The sequence below is a fragment of the Taudactylus pleione genome, unplaced genomic scaffold (assembly GCF_031769625.1).
Source record: "Taudactylus pleione unplaced genomic scaffold, aTauple2 ptg000026l, whole genome shotgun sequence".
In the NCBI taxonomy this organism is placed as follows: Eukaryota; Metazoa; Chordata; class Amphibia; order Anura; family Myobatrachidae; genus Taudactylus; species Taudactylus pleione.
This window is the reverse complement of record NW_028284428.1, coordinates 18,598,631-18,619,689: the sequence shown is the minus strand read 5'-3', so window position 1 is coordinate 18,619,689 and position 21,059 is coordinate 18,598,631. Positions and strand designations below refer to the sequence as shown.

Below are 21,059 nucleotides of genomic sequence, written 5' to 3'. Positions count from 1 at the left end.
ACCATATGTATGAGAACAAAAATGGCCACCGCCGATCCCGGATGAGAGCAATGAGACAACTACCGTAGCTTCAAAGCACGAGTACCAAGATGGCCGATATCAGTCACATGATCACTAACTAAGGGCGGAAGCTACTCACCAGACTCTGTAAACAGTGCTCGAATGGACGGAAGTAACGGAGGACACTTTAACCACGTGACCTCCGGGAATATCACATGATAATCGATCGATAAAGTAACATTAAAGTTATGATCGCGACTCGATCTAACTAGCAGTGGTTCCACTAGTTAACAATTAAAACAATATATGGACATTGCATTATTTACTTTTTTGTAATAGAATAAATGTTTTATCCGCGAAACCGGAAATTATGTCACTTCCTGCCAAGTTTGTCCCAGTAAATTGGTATTTATATCAGATACCTTACAGGAGAAACACATCCCTTGAAGAAGTCCAGCAATCAGACGAAATGCATTGGAAACTCCTGACTCCACCTTCCATGAACTTACCTTTCCATTTCCAGATAAGCCATTCCTGTTTTACTACTTCCCCTTTTTTATATTTGTTTTTATGCTAACTGTTTTTAACACCTATCAGTGACATAATTTTTATTGTATGTTGGTCGCCTTATGTGTCAGGCATCTTTGTGTTATTAAAACTATATAATTTATATCACTATCTATTCTATTGTGATTATAATATTTAAATATTTATTTGTATTTTTGCACATGCATGGTTACACTTTATATTGCAACATATGCACATTGGTACCTGTCTATATATATGTGTGTAATTATATATATATATTTATATATATATATACATACACATATTTTTTATTATTTGCAATTTTTGCACCTACACAGCACATTGTGCGCTTTATATCAGTTTTGCTATCTATCTATCTATCTATCTATCTATCTATCTCTCTATATATATATATATATATATATATATTGAGAGCGACAATATATAATTTGACAAACAAAGTTGGGGGAAGTCCAATTTGCTAACTCCAGCCTATATAAATTAGAAGTAAAAAAAAACCACAGCAAGTGCTAATTTATACTGATTGCAAACACATCAGAAGCAATTAAAGGGTCCATCGAAAGTGCAGATGAGTAAACTTGACTCTGCCAAGTAATCGCGATGGCCGCGTAGGGTGACGGCTTCGTCCGTCAGACTACTATGAGTGTAGTCATCACTCATTCTGTTACATGGTGCGTTAGTGTGCTTTCATTGTGATGGGTATTTACCTGCTTTCACTGTGCATTGCGAGCGATCGCTCGCTTTGCATTTTGTCGCTTGCCACAGCTGTGAGCGATCGCGCCTCGCGAGCGGGTCTGAATCAGGTCCAAAGTCTACACTTATTCCATTTTACTTTAAGAACTGAAAATGAAATACACAATTACATATTTCTTGTAAACCATTCACCCCTGACAAAGTCTAAAATTCTTCCAGGCTCCTGACAGAAATAAAAAGAGAAAAAGATTAAGCGCACAATTCCAAATACAATTTCGTAAACAATTAGCAATAAATAAATCAATATATTCCTAATCTATAGCAGCTGTCAAAGATAGGTATATGCTCTGGAACCTATAAAAAGACAAAGTTAAACAAAAACTAGACAGCGCTAACAGATTAGTAATTTAATAGAGGCATAAATGCTGTAAATATAATAAATACATATATATTACATAAAAAAATAAAAAACAATTCATATAGGAAAAACCAACAACCGGCCGGTGTTAAAAAATATATAAAAGTCCCAAGGAAAACAAATTAATAGAGCTCAATGTAGATATCTGTAGTGTAATTCAGCAGGGAGTGCAAAATTATTAAATGTCCTTTGCATACGTATATTATTTATATCCCTTTCGTTTTTAGAGATATAATAAAACAGAACTGCAACAGCAATATTTATAATGCTTTGAGATGTAAGTCAAGCAGAAAAAAAGGGGAAAGTCATTTGGCTTGATTAGAGAATGCTTATGTTAGTGGTGAGATAAGCAAGCAGTTAAGTCAGGCAAAAGCAGCAGTCTTGTTACATACAAACAGGGATCCAGCAGAAAGATATGCAGCTCAAATTATCAGCTGAAGACAAATGCAGTCATAAGCTCATCATTTGTTTGTTTGTGCCCACATGGTTTAATAGAAAGATTTTTAGCCACATGCAGCAAGAACCTGGATCCACACAAGTGGATATATGAGCGCCAACAGAAATTGATCCACTGTATGTTAAAGCCTGTACTCACTTCAATTCTCCCGGGAGATTAAATAAACAAATTCCAGCCAGTTGGTTGACTTGTTTGTATAGTCTATTAACGCGTTTCTCCACCTTCTTATCCCTCAGCGGCTTCCTTAGAAGTAGACTATAAACTATTTTCAAAACTTCAAAGACTAAATTTGTTCCTATGGTTGTTACTGGTTGCTATTTTCTTTAAATATGTGCCAATATCATATTGTTGTACTGAGGTTGGTTGGTTGTGAACTGTATATCTTACATTTTATAAACATTTTTTAAACTCACTTGTATATTCTTCTCCTTTCAGTTTACATCGATAGTGTGTCTTGTGTAATATACAATCTATCCAATCTGAATTGTACGTGGGACTTGAAAAAAGATGCTCCAGAAGACACCAACTACTCTTTTGCATTGAGGTGCTTTTTCCATAATTTCATTTATTTATTTCTCTGAATTGCTGCAACCAGTTGTTGAAATAATAATTATATAATTTGATTTGTATAGGTTAAGCTCTAAATATTTGGCTTGCAAGCAATATTTCACTAAGCAAGGAAAAAATACTGGTTGTCTTATGAAAGATCTGCTTTCCACATGTGAAGAAGGTCTGCACTATAAAATAAGGATTCAGTTATCCAATAATGTATGCAATTTCACAAAAACCTTTTCAACAAAAAGGATAGGTGAGTTTAATTTTCTCTCTCTCTCTCTTTCTTTCTCTTTATCTCTCTCTCTTTCTCTCTCACTCTTTTTCTCTCTCTTTTCCTCTCTCTTCCTCACTTTCCTTTAGAACAGAGAATATATGTGCATTTAATTAGCTCCCTATCTATCCATTCATGAGTCCAGTATTTTCCATTAATGTAATGTAACTATAAATAGATGTACAGGAAGGACCATGCATTGATTTGTGCATCAATATAGTGACTTGATTATGAAAACCTGCTAGACGGACACAAGCCGGTGGATAAATTAGATTTTTTTTAGAAAATAAGACATGGTAAAGAGGAGACAGAATATATTTTGAGTTATGAAATGCTCCAGAGTAGAGCTTTTTAGATCCACATGCAGGGCAAAGAAATATTTTCCCACCACAATTGGGCTCTAGACATCACCTTTATTAGCTCGTCTGACTCCAATTAGAGTCTCCATCTGGGGGTTAAGTCTACATGCAGGTGACATAGGGCCTGATTCAGAGGTGGAGGATATCAGTGCATCTTTATAATGGGTGCAAGGTGTGCAGTGCACCCTGCAACAAGCATACTAACCTTTCCGCAGAATCTGGTCTGGCACTGCAGAGCAGCAAAAAAATCACAGGGATAATGATGGTGGCCAGTTTCCCGGTGACTCGCACATGCGCAGAAACAATGTCCCCGGGCAAAAGGCGCGGGTGCCACTTTCCTGGAGACCCGCGCATGCACAGTAGATTCTGGCATGAAGCCAGAATCTACTGCACAGACATAGAGGAGGGGGCCCAAATGGAGGCTGCACACGGGCCCCCTTCTCTCTTAAAATGCCCCTGGATGCTATGTTGATGTTTGCACAGTTTAGCAATGTTTTTTATAATGAACATAATGAACATGTGACCAAGTTGCACTGTGCATGCATTGCGATAAAGCTCTGTTCCTGCAAATCTCCTCCCACACTCTTCTCACTGTATTTTTTGCACAAAATACAGTGAGAGTGCCTCACTCCACACCGCAATCAACCCCCTTGACCCCCCCTTCATAGTATTATGATGTGAATTGCGTCATCCTGTCCCTGCCACGCAATATACTGAAGTAGCTGGGGCTTAATATGAACTCCAACCAGCTTGTCTTTCCATGCCATTAAATGTAGCCAGATGAAGCAAGTGTCTTGTTGGGTATCCTAGATGAGGAGGACTGTGCCAGTGCATAGTTTTATAGAGACCATATTTTATTGTACGGAAATAAATTTACATGGCCCTACTCTACATTTAAGCTTTATTGCTCATCATTATAGCTTTATTACATATACAGCAAATTGTATTAAGTTACACGGACAACTTTTTTAAAGGTTGGAGGGGCAATTGTTTTTTAACATGAAGAAACAGGTATAATACGGATGTTGTGCCAGTTGTAAAGCTTTTAAATTTTTAGATGTGAGTTTTATAAACTTGATGTTTTAATTGTAATTTATACTATTTTATTGATTATAGAAATCCTGAATCCTCCAATCAATATTTCAGTATCATCTGTCAATGGAAATACAAAAATTAATTGGTATACTCCACCAAGTATGGAGTCTTTACCTAAATACTGTTTTCAATATCAAATAGAAGTTATAGAGACCCAGACAAATTTACTATTCAAGGTAAATATAAAATATTAATTATTTCAAAATATGGACTTCAATGAAAACACAAATGAAAGTATAAATGTAAAATAAACACATTGCTAAATTGTATAGATTTGATTGACAGTGTTAATGATGGTTCATGAGAGAGCAGCCCTTACATATCCCACATTAACTATAATATAAGTAAAATGTATATGTATATAAATTAACCTTGCAACCTGTACACATTTTAGTAATCCTTTGCCTGCAAGATATACCCATAGCAGCTATTTCACTAGGAAGTGGGAGGGATTTGGGATGGTCATATCCTTCCATAGGAATTTGGGGGACTCCCAAAAGTGTAGGAGTTTCCCAGACATTCCTTAGAGTAGGTAAGTAAGGAAAGCTAGTGACATATCGACCTAAATGTATATTTTTTCCCATTCCCTTCCGAGACTGGGAGGGGAGCAATGTCCAGTGGGCATGAGGGGGTATGATGCTGCAGTCTTGTCATCCCCACTATTCAAAACAGCAAATGGCAGCATTTTACAGTGAGGGTGGGGCTACAATAATGTAATGTAATGTGAATTGCCTTATCCAAACCCAGGGCTACTCATTTCAAATGAGAAGTGGACAACAATAGAAGACTAGCCAACTCTGCTGGAAAGCTGGAAGAGCTCCCCTAAATTTATGACTCCCAAGGATTTTCTGGGTGATTTGGCAAATATATCTAACTGTATAAGGGTCTTTAGATGTTTAGTAGGGGATGAGTATGAGATTCCGGTTCTCAGGATCCTGGTAGTCAAAATTCCAACACCGACATCTCGACAGGGTTAGGATATCGACACTTGTCGGCAAGTATCCTAACCTTCCCCTTCTTCCTAACCTAACCCTCCTTTTCCGGTGCCTGAACCTAACCTCTGCCCTAGTGCCTAAACCTAACCTCCCCCCTCCCCGCACCCTAAACCTAACCCTCCCCCCTAGTGCCTAACCCTAACCCTCCCCCTAGTGCCTAACCTTAACCGCTAACCCTAACCACCAACCCCGCTACTTACCTTTGAGATGCCGGCAATCTGGTTGCCGGTGCCAGGATTCTGACAGATGTTGGGATTCTGGCACTGGTATTCTAAGTGCCATCATCCCTTGTGTCGAGATACTGAACATATACCATTTAGTAGAGATATGCAGTTTGGTTTGCCTGAAATACGAACACACCAAAATTTAGGGGTTCTGAGCCTAATCGAGTCCTGGTTTGGAATCACTTAGGGGATCCAATTAAGACCAAGTCCCAGCACAGATCTGCTGCCAGAACAGAAACAGAAAAAGGATTTAAAAACTGAACTCGGGTTTGGTATTACATGTAAACAGATCCAAGTTACACGATTTTAGTAGCTTTTATAAAGTTTTTTAAATAGATTTTTATGGAATCCAAAGAACCAAACCGAAACAGAGCCAAAACATTTCAGGATGGTTTTGCCAAAACCAATGCCAAAACAAGATGATGAATTAGTACCAAAACCAAAACATGAGGTTCTGCGAATATATCTCATGGGAATACGTATGATGCGGGCGGTCAGAAGACCGAAAGCAGCATCCCAATGTTCAGGATACAGACAGGGGCTGGTATGTAGCCTAACCCTCCCCCTCCATTAACCCTCCCTCGGTGGTGCCTAACCCTAACCTCCCCCTGTTGGTGCCTAAACCTAACCACCCCTTCCTGCACCCTAAACCTAACCCACCCCAGGTGGTGCCTAACCATAACCTCCCCCTGGTGGTGCCTAACCCTAAACCTCCCCTCCCTGCAGCCAATTCTAACTCTACCCAGTCGGAGCCTAACCGTAACACACCCCGGGAAGTCCCTACACCTAACCCCTCCTTCCCAAGCCTAACCCGCATACTCACCATCGGGATGCCAAAGTTGGTATCTCGATCTCTTCGGGATGGTGGCATTGGCATTTTGACGGGCGTTGGGATACCGACGTCGGTACATTGACATCCGGCATCCCATCCACCGCCATACTGATAGCAGGGTGTAAAATTGCCTGCTATGTGAAGAAAATAAATCCTAATGATGGATTCTTATTGTATATCATGGCTGTTTTCAGAACATATTTTGTGTGTTTTCATATTGTACTTGCTCCCAAAACAAGTGCACGTAAGTATGGGCAATGAATCCCTCACTGAGCATTGCTTGTGTGAGAACACTGGATATTTGACTGAAATGCATGCAGCTCTTTATCATCCATATTTGAGTAATCAGCATGCTCAGTTCACAAACTGGCATACATTCAACTCAGTATGATGCCCAATATAGCTTCACTGCAGAAGAGTTTTACAACAAAAAAGAGTTATAATCATTAAAGAAAAAAGCATAAACACAAAAAGTTGCAATAATTACATAAAAGCATAAACAGATAGCATACAGAGGTAGCTATAAAATTATACCTTAGCAAAAATGCAACACTAACACCAAAGATTGCACTACAAGAACGTTTAATATACTTTTCTCCAGTTCATCAGTTGTGCTACCACTGCTCACAGATATGCTACCTCTACACTAGGTAAGACCTACAGTATACTATTTCACGTACAGTTAGCAGTCACCTTATCTGCACTGTTGCACCAGGGAAACACTTCTATCCAAAAAAATGAATTCTATGAATTTCTGGTTCTCTGATAAGTAAATACATGTTAATTTGCCTTTATATTATTTAATTTGACAATTTATAAACTATGGACCTCATTCAGAGTCTCTCGCTAGATGCGATCGCTCGCCCCCAGCATATGCAAATTTGTCAAAGTGACGCCACGAGAAGTGATCGCTCGCCAATGCATAAGCACGCCCACCATGTCTTAGCGAGCGGTCAGCGTACGCCCAATCGCACAGGCAGAGCCGCCCACCAGCACACATCATCTTCAGGAAGTGTATTAAAACATTGGTACATCGAGAACAATTGGAAGCGATCACAGCGCTTGTGGTTGCCTTACCCTACCGCAAGCACTGCGAGGACTTCAGTGTAAGAAACAGGCATGAGACGTGTACTATGACACTGCGTGTTAATTATGCATGCCTCTAAAATGGCGTTGAAACACTCAGGCACGCCTGCGTTTGTACCTCCACTCCCCGTTATTAGCGTCCTGCTCCTGTTACCACCCACAAACGTCCTCTCCTGTCACTCATTTCACTGGGCTGTCTTTGCTGGGCGAGTGAGCAGGCTGCGATCACACAGAGTAGTTTGCGCACGTGCAGAACGAAGCATGCACATGAGCATACGCAAACCATTGGGCTGCTTGCGAGCACACAGCGCTAGCGAGAGACTCTGAATGAGGTCCTATGTGTGTAACAGTTTATGAACTTTCTAAAACTATTTACTACATTAGTGGACATACAGGATAAAATATACATATTAACATGTGGTAGAAGATTAAGAAACGCCATTAGGTTTATTCATGGGATCCCTGGCCTTTATGATAACATTTAGAGATGCATTCCTACCGAACGCACCCCTTAATTAACTCACTGACTCGCCACGGAATCAGCTGTCCCAGTGAGCGGCTTCACTGCTCCTTTCAGAGCAGTAAATATTTACACTGCTTGCGATAGCAGTGCGCATGCGTGACCTGCAGGTCACACATGTGCACAAGAGCCCCAGCTTCAGGTGGAAGTAGCCGGACAGGGGTGGAGGGATCCCTCTTCGTGACCCGGGACTCCTTCCAATAGAGAAGGAGCGGGTAGCAGTAGCAAATGTCATATGAAGGTGGTGAATGCTACCGCAATCAAGCTCCGAATAAATTATATTTTTGGAGCTTGATGAATTCCATCCCCATACTAGTGTATGGGAACAGCGGGCCATTCCGCAAGAGGAAGGTAAGTAGGAGATATCTGTGATACTAGTGTATGGGGACAGCAGGCCATTCCGGGAGAGGAAGGTAAGTAGGAGATAACTGTGATACTAGTGTATGGGAACAATGGGCCATTCTGCAAGAGGAAGGTAAGCAGGAGATATCTGTGATACTAGTGTATGGGAACAGCGGGCCATTCTGCAAGAGGAAGGTAAGCAGGAGATATCTGTGATATCTCCTGCTTTACATTCTTGATGAATGGCCCAAACACTTAATTTTACAATTGCAGGTGAAAATGTGCATTTTCACCTGCTTATGTAAAACTTAAGTGATGATGAATAGGCCCCTTAGAACCTATTTCCTCCTTAGCCCTCAACAAGTCATCTGCATTCCACCAAAACTTTCCTTACCAAAATGTCTGTTTACCTTCTCCTACAAATCCTCTAGTCACATAGTAATCATCATACTTATCCATGCACTTCTTCCTCCACATCTCTACCCTTGGTGAGCTCATCAGTTCCTTTAGTGTCCAATATCACCTGTATGCCGATGACACCCAAATTTACCTCTCTTCTCCTCTTGTTCTCTCCTATATCACCTGGTCTTGTCCTCTCTGCTTGGATGTCTCATCAGTGACTAAAACTCAACTTTTCTAAAATTTAAATTATCTTTCCCCCACCAGGGTCCATTCTCCTTTCCCCCTTTTCCTCTTTGTTGACAATACATCTCTTTTCTATGTTCCGAAAGCTGAATTATCATCCTTCTATCTCTGCAATATTTCCAGGATCTAGCTCTTGTAAACCCTAGAAGCCACTAAAAATCACATCCACACCCTACTCATCTCTGACCTTGATTACTTTAATCTTCTTATCTATCTTCTTGCCCCCCTTCAGTCTATTATAAGACTAATTTTCCTCTCTTGTCAATTCACCTTTGCTGCCCCCTCTGCTAATCGCTCTAGTAGCTCCCATTCAAATCAAAACTGTTCTCATTCACTTTCTAAGCCTGCAACAACTCTTCACCTCTCTACATCTACATCTCTAGCCTCATTCCCACACACAAACTACTTCTCTCACACTTCACTACAAAAGTCTAGCAACTGTTTTCCTCTCTGATCACATTCTCCCAATCTGATTCCAGGATTTTTTCAGGGCTGCTCCTTTCCTGTGGGATGACTTCTCTCACCCAATCAGATACTCAGCCTTCCAGGCTTCAAACACATTCACAAACTCATCTATCCACCCAAGCCTACCACCCCTTCTCTTAACTATCCAGCCTCTATAATACCCAACTGAATTCCACTCTCCCTTTATGTGACCACAGATACTGTAGTACTCTAACCCTAAACATATGGCCATCTTTCCCTCTGTGGGCTCTACTAATTATGTCATCCATTGAATATAATTATGGGTTTTTGTAAAGTTGTAACTTATCTGTAATTATTCTGACTTATCACCCATGCACGATTTGTGTTTCATCTACTATGGGAGATGCTACAGAATCTTTGTAGTGATGATGATAATAATAATAATAATAATAATAATAATAATAATAATAATAATAACAGCAACAACAACCTCAATTTGTATACTCTATCCCTAAGTATTGTCTGCTACAATCAGTAGTAACTAGAGAGATGATTCTGATTACCATTTTTTCTTAGAAGCGGTTTTTAGAAAGGACAGGTGCACAGTGATTAGTTTTGCTGCATAACAGCACTGAGTTAATGGGTTTGATTTCAACCTGAACCTTATCTGTGTGGAGTTTTTATGATCTCTGTGTGTTTTGTGGGTTTCCTCTAGGTACTTAGGTTTCAACCCACAATCCAAAACCATATTGGTGAGTTAATTATCTTTTGACAATATGGACCTTAGGTAGAGAATATATATTTTAAGTTCCACTAAGGAAAAGACTGATGTGAAGTACTAAATATTCTCTGTAAGGAACTGTAATATGTGCTTTTTCGTCTATATACTGCTTGCTAGTTTGATGTGAAATTAGGTCTCTCGGTTTGCTAGCTCTCTCATCCTTGAGTTGATGAGTTACAGTAGTTGATTATCTGGAAAGCAGTAGTTACTTAACCAGCCTTGACCTTCCAGAAGGTTACTGGCAGATCACACTTACTCTTTCGGCTAGAGCGAAGACCACCTTCTTTTCCCCAAACAGACTTTGGGCCTGATTCAGATCAGCACACAAATGTCAATGTTTATGCAGATTGAGCAATTGTTAGCATTTGCACATGTACAAAAGCCACAATGCACATGCACATGCAACATGAGTAGTCCAAAATAAGAGCTGCCTCTTGAATAAAATATAACAATATTCTCTAATTATGGTGTCACATTTGATGGAAATTCCTCACCTCCAGGAAACAAGAAGAGAGATGTTCTGTTATTTCCAAGCACAATACACATCTGTAAACTGATGTTATGGTTTCCTAAACTTACCCGACTGAGGTGAGATGCATATATTTAAACATATATTTTATACTTCAAATACATCAATATCACATCAGGAATGGCTCAGAAAACAAATGGCTCCTCTTTAGATTTCAACTCACCTGGCTACAGGTATAGTCATTCATATAAAGGTTTCATATAAGCCTGTTAGTTCCTCCACATTTGATGTGGTATTTCCGAGGTAAGTATAGAGAAATGGTGACACCATTTTGGATGTCTCTTTATCTGGATCATCACTTTGCAACACAGTATCTTCAAAAGAGTTATCCTCCATCATTTTACTGTATCACACTTTGCTTTCAAAAGTATTATCAACAGAGCAAACCACTTTACTTGACACTGCAAGTGTGGCACTACAATTACCAGCATCTATAACAGTAACTGTCCCTTTAATTGTATTTGCAAAAGGTATCTTCTTCTGCACCACACCCAACTCTGATAAGGCAGATTAAAATAGTTGTTTTCTTCAACACTTGAGTTAAAAACACTTTTCTGACTGCAGACTGCTGCATCATTCACAAATACGTGCTATTATTTGCAGCAACAACTGAACAACTTTGTAGATACCTTTTAGTTTTCTTCTTCTCTTAAAGAAAAAGTGTCCACTTCACGTTTGTGATTTAACACACTTGCTTTCAAGAAAATTTTGCATCACTTTTTTGCATCTTCACATATCCAGACAATTTTCTGTTAAAACACAGGCTTTTTACCTTATGTAGGTGAGTCCCTTTGTCTCTCTTAACTGCTGTTGTGCAGAAAGCATCCATGTTTCCCATTAAGCTGCTGCTGCAATCCACATATAGTATTTCTGCATAAATCTCAATTACTTGCATTCTCCACCATAATGTGGCATTCTGGGGTATTTTGCACGGAATCGGTATGAATTTCCGCCGGGTTCAAATCCCGACAGCGGCTGGCCGACATGGCTGAAAATCCCGATCGTCCCTAGGTAAGTATCAACTAACCTAACCTAAGCCCCAACCCTAACCCTCCTTAGGGGTGCCTTACCCTAACCTTTGCCCCAGTGCCTAACCCTAATCCCCCCTCTAAGTGCCTAAACCTAACCCCCCATCCCTGCCGCCTAAACCTAAGTCCCCCAGGGGGGTGCCTGTCATTTAACCCTCGCCGGGATAAAGCAGTCGGGAATCCGACTGTCATTTAGATGCCTGTCATTTAACCCTCGCCGGGATAAAGCAGTCGGGAAGCCGACTGTCGGGCATATGTCCGCCGGCTTCCCGACTGCATACCTTTTGCTCAGTAGAGTGGCCAGTGGTGCAATATTTCTCCCTAACTTTAATATTCTTTCTTATGTTATATTTGTATTGACATACAGAATGCTTTAGTAGAGGAGAGAGGCAATATTTGAAAATATTTATAGAAGATAAATTAGGTTAAATATTTCATTATTAAAATATTTTAACTGTGTATTTCAGGATAATATAACATGCATTGCAATGGAGGAATATAAACTTTCTGATATGGACAAAGACAAACAATATTCAGTGAAAATAAGGGCAAGAAAAAAATACTGTGCAAAAAGCAAGTATTGGGGTGAATGGAGTAAACCAGTATACATAGGCAAAGGTAAGTTGTAAACAAAGGGCCTGATTCAGTGTTGCCGCAAAGTGGCTGCATTGGTGATTGTTTGCACAGCATTAGCTCATGAGAGCATAAATGGCACATTTTACATATCTCTCTGAATCTGCATGCAGATTGGCCCAGGAGTCAGCTACATCTCCACTTGCTTCTAAATGGGTGTATCTAGGCCACAACGAGGTATTTGCACTTAGCATACTGTATGTTTGCTGTAGGTGCATTGTAGGCATGTAGATGGATGTGTGGTCTATTCAGAGCATAAGCAGAGATCTGTCAACTTCAGACAGGTCTTTTGCACTCAGGATAGGGCTGGTGATATCTGCTCTTACAATTCAATGTGTGCAGACATTGACAAGCTGTTTCCAAGCAAGCAATGCGGCCACTTGTCGTGTGACTCTGAATCAGGCCGAAAATACGTATTCTGACAATAATATAATACATAATGGTGACTGCCAAAATAAAAAACAAACACCAAAATAAATATCAGTTCTAATGTCCTTTATTAGTAGGACTTTAGGCAACCACTACCTATAATTAGATATGGGTAGAATCATTCTGACAATCCTAAATGTTAGCTGAATTTAGTGATTAGCACATCATAATATGATCAACATTCACTCACAATTTGCTAAATGATTTATACTAATGGTTTAGATTTAGTTGAACTGCACTCTTCTGTGTAGGCAGGCGGGTGGTATGGTATAATGGTGGTGGTAGTGTGGGAAGTTGTGAGGTGTGGGAAGTGCTGCGCCTTCATGCAGGAGTACCGGGTCCTGTTATTGGTAAATGAAAAGAAAGGAGAATAGTGCGCTCTTCCTGTAATTGTGGGGGTGTGGTTTGTTGTGGGATAGAGAATGTGGTGGGTAATTGTGGTTGGTGATGTGGGTAAATGAAGAACCAGACAAAATGAAGGGGGCCAAATCTTTTATTGAAGCAGTCACAATGCTGCCCCAATTGACATCTCGGGGTTGAAAGGGGTGGTGTGGGGGGAGAGATGTGGGGTGTGGGTGAGACTCTTGGTGGGGAAGTGAGTGGGCCCTTTCAGGGGCCTCCTTGCTGTGAGGTTCAATGACCGGCACATCTCCCCTTGCTGGACCTTTGGTCGACAGTCTTCAGAGTTTCTGGTGGTGTACTTGGGGAAATGAAAGTCAGATGTGAGTACCCAAGAGGCATGGTGATTAGTCCCAAAGTACTTACCTACCGGTAGGATTTGTATGTTCATATACAATCAATGTGGTCATGTTGTAGAGATGGGTGTTGTGCGGTGGATGCTTTGGTTTGCTTTGGTTTGCTTCGGTGGAGGGTCGTCAGACCGTGGGAGGCACTGTGTGCACTGTGGGAGGTTGCCAGACCGGTGGGTCATGGTGATGTTCAGCAGGTGTGTGATGCCCGCGTCATGTGCTGGGTTCTTGGTCCCCTAGACCTGCTGTTGGCTGCAGTCCAGAGCGCTAGGCCGGCAGTGGGGATGGGTTCCTTCCTCCGAAGGCACATTGGTGTAACGTGTGGATCTCGGCACCCTTGGGGGGAGCACACTGATGAGCCCTCTGCTGTCGGTGCCCCTATGTGATGGCTGGTCCGGGACCTGGGACCGATCTTTCAGGTTTGTTTGACTGGTAGTTGCAGCCGGTGCATGCCTCTGGGTACGGTGGGAGGTGGGTCTGGCACAGGACACCAGTAGCTGGTGGTGCCATGGCAGTTCTGGCTAAGGCTTGGCTAGTGTTGTCGCAACCAGGGGCTTCAGCTGCGGGGAGGTTGTGAGGTGGTGTCACGATCCTATGGTGTGGGACCGGGCACCGAGGGGTAGGCAAGGAGAGTGTGAGAGAGCTGGGGTATCTCCGGGGTGTCTCCAATGCGTTTCAGCAGTTGTCTGCTTCTTCAAGGAGGTAGTGGGTGAACAATGCTGGTGTAGGTGTTTTTTACTCATTTCCGGGTAAATCCGGCAGTCACGTGACCCGGATGGCCAATGATGGGAGGGTACAAATGGAATTTAAAGTAAATTACATGGAACATAAAGAAGCCCACATCCAAAAATATTATGTATCTAAAGCAGTGGTTTCCAAACTTTCTTGAATCACGGCGCCCTAGAGTATCAACATTTATTTCACAGCACCTCTAAGCCAAAAGTTTTCAGAAAAAAATGATTGTTTAAGTAAATTTTGCTTACCCGTCATCCTAAGCTTCAGTTGTGTGATGGTGGACAGGGTTGTGCTTCTGTTTGACCACATATTTTATGGCTTTGCTTATTACATTGACCCTAAATAGTTTGATTTTGTGCTGTGCCATCAACCTGAGGCACACCCCAGCAAGTGTCCCGAGGCACCCCAGGGTGCTACAAAACCCAGTTTGTGAACCACTGATCTAAAGCGTTATATAATATAATCACTAGAGTTACCTACAGTAGGTGGGAAGGCGGAGTAGGGATGATTACGAATTATCTGGACTTGGGCTTCAGCACATGCACCTTCTGCACATTACCACACTCATCCACATCAGATCTAGTACCAGAGCCCAGAAAATCTCTTTTAGGCCCTGACATTCATTCTTTCTGGATTCTTCTTCATTTTAGGTTAAAGTTTATGTGAAAGCTACAGTCTATAATTGTGAAGTGATCTCTGACTTGAAGCCTATTTTTATTTTTATCATGCATTTTATCCTAAGCATACTTGGTACAGTACATAGAAGCATTTCCTGTTTATTTTCTTTTCTTGTTGTATTATTATTATACATCTTACTACATTATCCCCATAGTGGCTCACAATCTATTTGAGTCTCTTTGTGTGAGTTTGTTTTTCCATTGTACACCTACATCTTACCCAAACAGGCAATAGCTTGCATGCTAATGTAGCTCAACTGGTATATATTTTTTTAAATTCACTTCCAAGTGCAAACCTATTTCTCCACTTAATATTAGCCCATAACAGCTAGTTCTATGGGTTTGATTCCTACCTATGTGCAGCCTGTATGTTGTCCCTATGATTGTGTGGATCTCCTCTTACTGACCAAAACATACAGTAAAGATTGTTTTATAATATTCTCTATGCAGTGCTACATGTGCTATACAAAGATTATATATATCTCAAAGAAAAGCAGAAAGTGCGCACCAAAGTGAATTATGAATCCAAAGATTTTTAAATGCAGCACACATAAAAACTTAAATCAGAGTTAAATAAAATAGCATCAAAACGGGAATCAGACTCCACTTTTAGTGGCATTAATCCGGAGTAGTCTAGCAGCGCTGCTTGGGTGCTGTATCTTTGCGGCGCCCGCCTCTCTGCTCCAGTCCTCACTTCCTCAAAGGGTGACATCACAGGATCGTGATGTCTACAGCCCCACGCCCCAAAAATGCTGCATTGTTTAGACTAGTGTGGCTACACTGCACCAGGCACCCCTCTTATAGTGGAATCTTATTTTCATTAACCAATCAGAGTGGTTTGGCACAATATAATTGGCTTATGCAATAATAGCATTCAATTTTACATATTAACAGCAACACAACACAGCAACATATTAAAATGGTAAACATTTAAGCACAATAACACATTCCACATCGGGTCTTTTGTATTAAACATTGTTTTCTGGATTTAAAATCTTCCCTTTATACTGTCCACAACTAGGACAACACCATTTTGTTATATCTTTAAGCCATAGAAATATCCGTAGCTGTGCTCCGGTGGCGATTTTCATGTGGCATTTGTTCCTACAAAAGGAACAAACCATTTTAAAAAGCCAATTTAGTTGAGAAGCAAAGATGATTGCTACATTTAGTTCTAGATTGTTTGTATCTATATTATTTTTCAAATAGCGGACAGCATAATGGGAATACTTACAGTATTCCAAAAAAAAATCATAGCACTTAACATTAGAAAAATAGTGACTAAAAAAATTTAAAGAATGTAAAACTAAAGAGACTAAAAAACTAAAAGAGCTGCAGAAGCTATATATTACAAGGCTTTAAGATCGGTTTGAGAGCACTATTTTCGCATTAGATCTTCGCTGTAGCTGAATTGGCTCCAGTTTTCAAATGAATGAAAAATTATAAAATTTAATTTTTTCTCCATTTCAAGTACAGTACCTTACTAGTCTAAAGGGAGCTTAAAATGCTGCACAATGGGAATAAATTTGTGTCGATTGCTATCGGTCATTCAACAAGACTTAAAAAACAGTATGAAAATATGAAGTTATGGAGCATACACACGGTCAGATTTTGCTTTTGAACGATTTTTTTTTCAAACGATTTGAACGATTTTTGTAACGATTTACTCAACGATTTGAACGATTTTTATGAACGATGGATGATTTAAACGATATTGGACAAATCTGACAGTAAAAAAGGGTGGAAATTCAAATGACAAAGATTGGTCCAAAGATAATGATTGACAGGGAAATGGTGGGTGTGGCTACCATGAGGGAATAAAAAGCTGCGGGCCATTTTAAAACTTTGCATTTCTTGCTCTGTGGCTGGTTTGGTTCGGTTTATACCAGCTAAACGTCGTTGCATTGCTAATTTGCTCCACTTTGTTTTTGGCTTGCCTTTTACAAAGTGTGTTTATTGTGCTATTGTGACATGGATCCCATTCGTCAGCGAATGATGGTGGCCTACGCAGGAGTCACAATTTTGTCTGAGAGGGAGAGGGCTGAGAGGAGGAGGAGGCCTCGCTCTTGCTAGACAAAGGAGTGGCTTTTGCGGAGGGATACCATGTCCCATAAGCCTTTGCTCATGGAAATCTGTGAGAATAATCCGGATGACTACCAGAATTTCTTGCGGATGGATGACGTCGTCTTTCAGGAGTTGCTGCAGCTTGTGACTCCTGTTATTCAGCGACAAGATACGAATATGAGGAGGGCCATATTGACTGTGGAGAGGCTGGTAGTTACCTTACGATATTTGGCTACCGGAAGATCCTTGGCTGACCTGAAATTTGGTTCCCTAATTTCACCTCAGGCATTGGGCATCATCATACAGGAGACGTGCAAGGCCATATACCAAGCCCTCCAGCCCCAGTACTTAAAGGTATTTTAAATTATTTTTTTTTTTTGCATGTAATGACACACTGTGTTTTTTTTAACCAACTGACAGGGGTAATACATTTGGAGGGAAAAGGTCGGAATCGGCTCAAAATTATCGCCGATGACTTTATATGTTTGCCGATTTTCATTATCCCCGTATTCAATTAAATTTAAGGTGTTTTAATTAAATTTTTTTTGCCGGTGAAAAGTCAATCTAAAATACGGGGATACATTTTTGCCTGCCTTTAGCAAGGTAAAAAAATGCAGAATTGGGGTTTATTGGTTCAGCCAGGGGTGGTTTCTAAAAATAAGGTGAACAAAATGTGTAGGGTTCAACCGTATTTTAGAAACCAACCCAAGGCTTCAGGGACTAATAGGCTATGGGGGTAATAGGGGGCCAAAGAATGTAAAACTTTTGTACTTTACAGTGGGACTACAGGTGCCAGAATGTCTGCCCTTTGGCATTTGTGGAACTACAAGTGCCAGCAGACTTGCGGCACTTGTACCCCCACTGTAAAATAAATAGTTAAAGAAAGACAAAACATACACACCGTGACAAGTATAACTTTATTTCATACCCCTACCCACTCACACAAACTTACCTATACCAGCAGCTCTGTCCTCTTCTCCAGTAGAATCCTTTAATGATTGCCCCTGCAAGTGAAAGAAAACATACTCACCTATATCCTGGCGCTGGTCTGCGCACGATCCCCATGAACTTTGACAACCAAAACAAGGAATGCAGTCCAGACGGACTCACTATCTGTATGTGTGTTGCCACACATACTGATAGCTCGGGAATGCCAGCTGATGGGCCAAGCACATAGCTGGCACATTCCACCAGCCAATCAGCGGCCGCACTGACTGTAGAACGGACACTGTTTGTGTACTGCTACTGACATTTCCCACATGGGTGATGTCAGATGGGCACTGTCATGTGGGAAATGTCAATTTGTAATATGACAATGTCAATTGTCAATATGCAATGCCCACTGTAATGGTGGCCCTTATACAGTGCACCCAGTAGTAATAATGCCCCCTGTATTAGTGCCCCCCCGTAGTAATGCCCCCTGCAGTGGCCCCAGTAGTAAAGGCCCCTGTAGTGATCCCAGTTCTAATGCCCTTGTAGTGCCCTATGTAGTAATGCTGTTGCTGGGGCCAGCACGGGGGGCAGGGGGGGAGAGGAGGAGCCAGGTGCCCGATGGTAACACAATGTCAGTGGGCACCCGTCAATTTGGGGGAGTGGGTGATCCGAGGGCTGGGCACCCTCTACTTGGGGCCGCCCCTAGGAAGATGCCTAAGCTTGCCTAGTGGAAGCACCGGCCCTGCATGGTTGAAAACTAATAAGTTTTGTCGTCTTTATTAGTACACCCTATGCAGTTCCCCCATGAAGTGGCCCCCCCATATGGTTCTCCCTATAGTGGCCACCGTATACTGTAATGCCTGTTTTTGCACCACCCTAATGCATTGACAGTGCCCCCTATCACACACATCAAAAATACTGTTCAGAAAAATACCTTAATTCACCCACCTGACAAAAACGTAATTTTCCCTGCGCCGAGACTCAACTCTTCTACTGCACTACAGTATAAGTCATGACATCTTTCTTCATTTGCCATTCCCTTGAGAAAATGGATTGTGGGGCAGCCGGTGGCTGGATGTATGTAATTATTTTTTTTCATCCTGCTCTCCCTGCAGTCTACACGACGTAAGCAGAGGGCACACTAGCGGCAGGTTCAGACATGGGCCAGTAGTTTTGGTAAACCCATGTGATTGTGGACCATTGTACAAACACTCCTCTTAACCCTCCCTCCCCACTAAACCGGCCTTGCTAAGTGGTTTTTTTAGGATGTATTATTTTGGACACCAAGTTTTATTTTATATAAGGATGGCATTTCAACAGTTTCACACTGTCTTTTCACAAACACCCCAATTGCCTGTCACCTTTATTGTTGTTTCACTCTGTGTCTGAAAACACTGCGTAGTAAATTGACCCTTGTAAATACTGTTATTTTTTGAAAATCAATTTAAGAATTAAATGTGCTGAAACATATTTTATGTTTTTAATTTCAGTTCCCTGCTACAGTTGCCGATTGGCAGAACATTGCTGCGGAATTTGAAAGGAGATGGGATTTTCCAAATTGCGGTGGTGCCATTGATGGCAAGCACATCAGGATTACCCAACCCAGCAATACTGGCTCCTTGTACTTTAATTACAAGGGCTACTTCAATATTGTGCTAATGGCAATAGTTTCTGACAAATATGAATTTATCTTCATTGATGTAGGAAAGAATGGTCGAGCCTCCGATGGCGGATCATTTAAAAACGCAACCTTTTATGAAAGGATGGAGTAGAACACGTTACAACTTCCTACTGCTAATGATTGTTCAGATAGGTTATCATTTGTTTTTGTGGGTGATGAGGCATTTGTCTTGAACAAACATGTCCTTAAGCCATTTGCCCAAAGAACATTGACGCCAGAAAGGCGAATTTTCAACTATCGGCTATCCAGAGCCAGGAGAACAGTGGAGAACGCCTTTGGGATTTTGAGTAATCGTTTTAGAGTTTTCCACACGGCTATAAATCTCCATGTGGATAAGATAAATTGGGTGGTTCTGGCAGCATGTGTATTACATAATCTTTTGCTGTGTAAAACCCAAGGACAACCCAGTTTGACAACAGGAGTTTCCACTGAACCTGCACTTCCAAACTGGTCCTCTGTCAATCCTCGCTTGCTTCCCCAAGGTGTCACAGCAGGGGCAAAGCAAATCTGGGACCGATACGTGTGTTATTTTAATGGTGAAGGTGCCGTTCCCTGGCAGGCAGACCGTGCCTAAAAGTTTGTAAAAAATTACCTGACATACAATTTGTACTTACAATGAAAAATAAATTGAACCCTTCTTTGTTATATGTTTTCCTGTGTAGGCCTTTTTAAGTTGTGTCTTTACTTATTTTGTTCTTGTACATTACAAAATTAAACAGACCTGGGAGTAACGCCAAAGCTTCAGAGACCCAAACTCCTGGCCTCTTGGTCCAAAGCATTACCACCCTAAATCACTTAGGTTACCCCCCTCCCCAGCATCCCCCGTCTTCCGCTGAAGCCTGGCACTCTTCTCCCTATCCCTTTCAGTGTTGTGTATGGGTGTAATGTGGTGGGCAAATGATCTAAATCATTTGTATCTTACAGTTGAACTACAAGTGCCAGCATGCCTGTCATTATGCTCTTGTGGAACTACAAGTGCTAGCAGCTATTCGGCACCTGTGAGTTCATTGTAAAATAAATAGTTAAATAAGTGTGGATTTCCCCCCTACTCCAAATATACGCAATTATTAAAATATCTAGGGCCCTTTTTCACCAAGCCACCCCCCCAGTGTCAATTTGGCTATTTTGTAAAATATGTCCAACAACATTGTTTTTAATCATCTACAAATGCTCGGAATCAGGGTGGAAAATTTGTTTATTAAAACCATCCTCCTGGCCTCTCGTTAACTTGTGGGTGACCACCCACAGCTTTGGCGAGCGTCCAGGATGATGGAACATCGACCCACTTGTAGGCATTGTGCGCATACAAGGGGGTCTAAATTGGGCCCACTGTCTGGTCACAGATTTAAAACA

General features: G+C 41.1%; 1 protein-coding gene across 1 annotated transcript in view; it reads left to right on the top strand.

The window, feature by feature from the left end:
- LOC148539246 (interleukin-5 receptor subunit alpha-like) overlaps positions 1–21,059 on the top strand; it is a 112,458-nt gene that overhangs the window by 70,052 nt on the left and 21,347 nt on the right. Inside the window, exons 5-8 of the mRNA XM_088451518.1 lie at positions 2,553–2,661; positions 2,750–2,925; positions 4,419–4,573; positions 12,273–12,423. Of these exons, the coding sequence (XP_088307644.1) occupies positions 2,553–2,661; positions 2,750–2,925; positions 4,419–4,573; positions 12,273–12,423 (591 nt within the window). The remainder of the gene's footprint in view (positions 1–2,552; positions 2,662–2,749; positions 2,926–4,418; positions 4,574–12,272; positions 12,424–21,059) is intronic.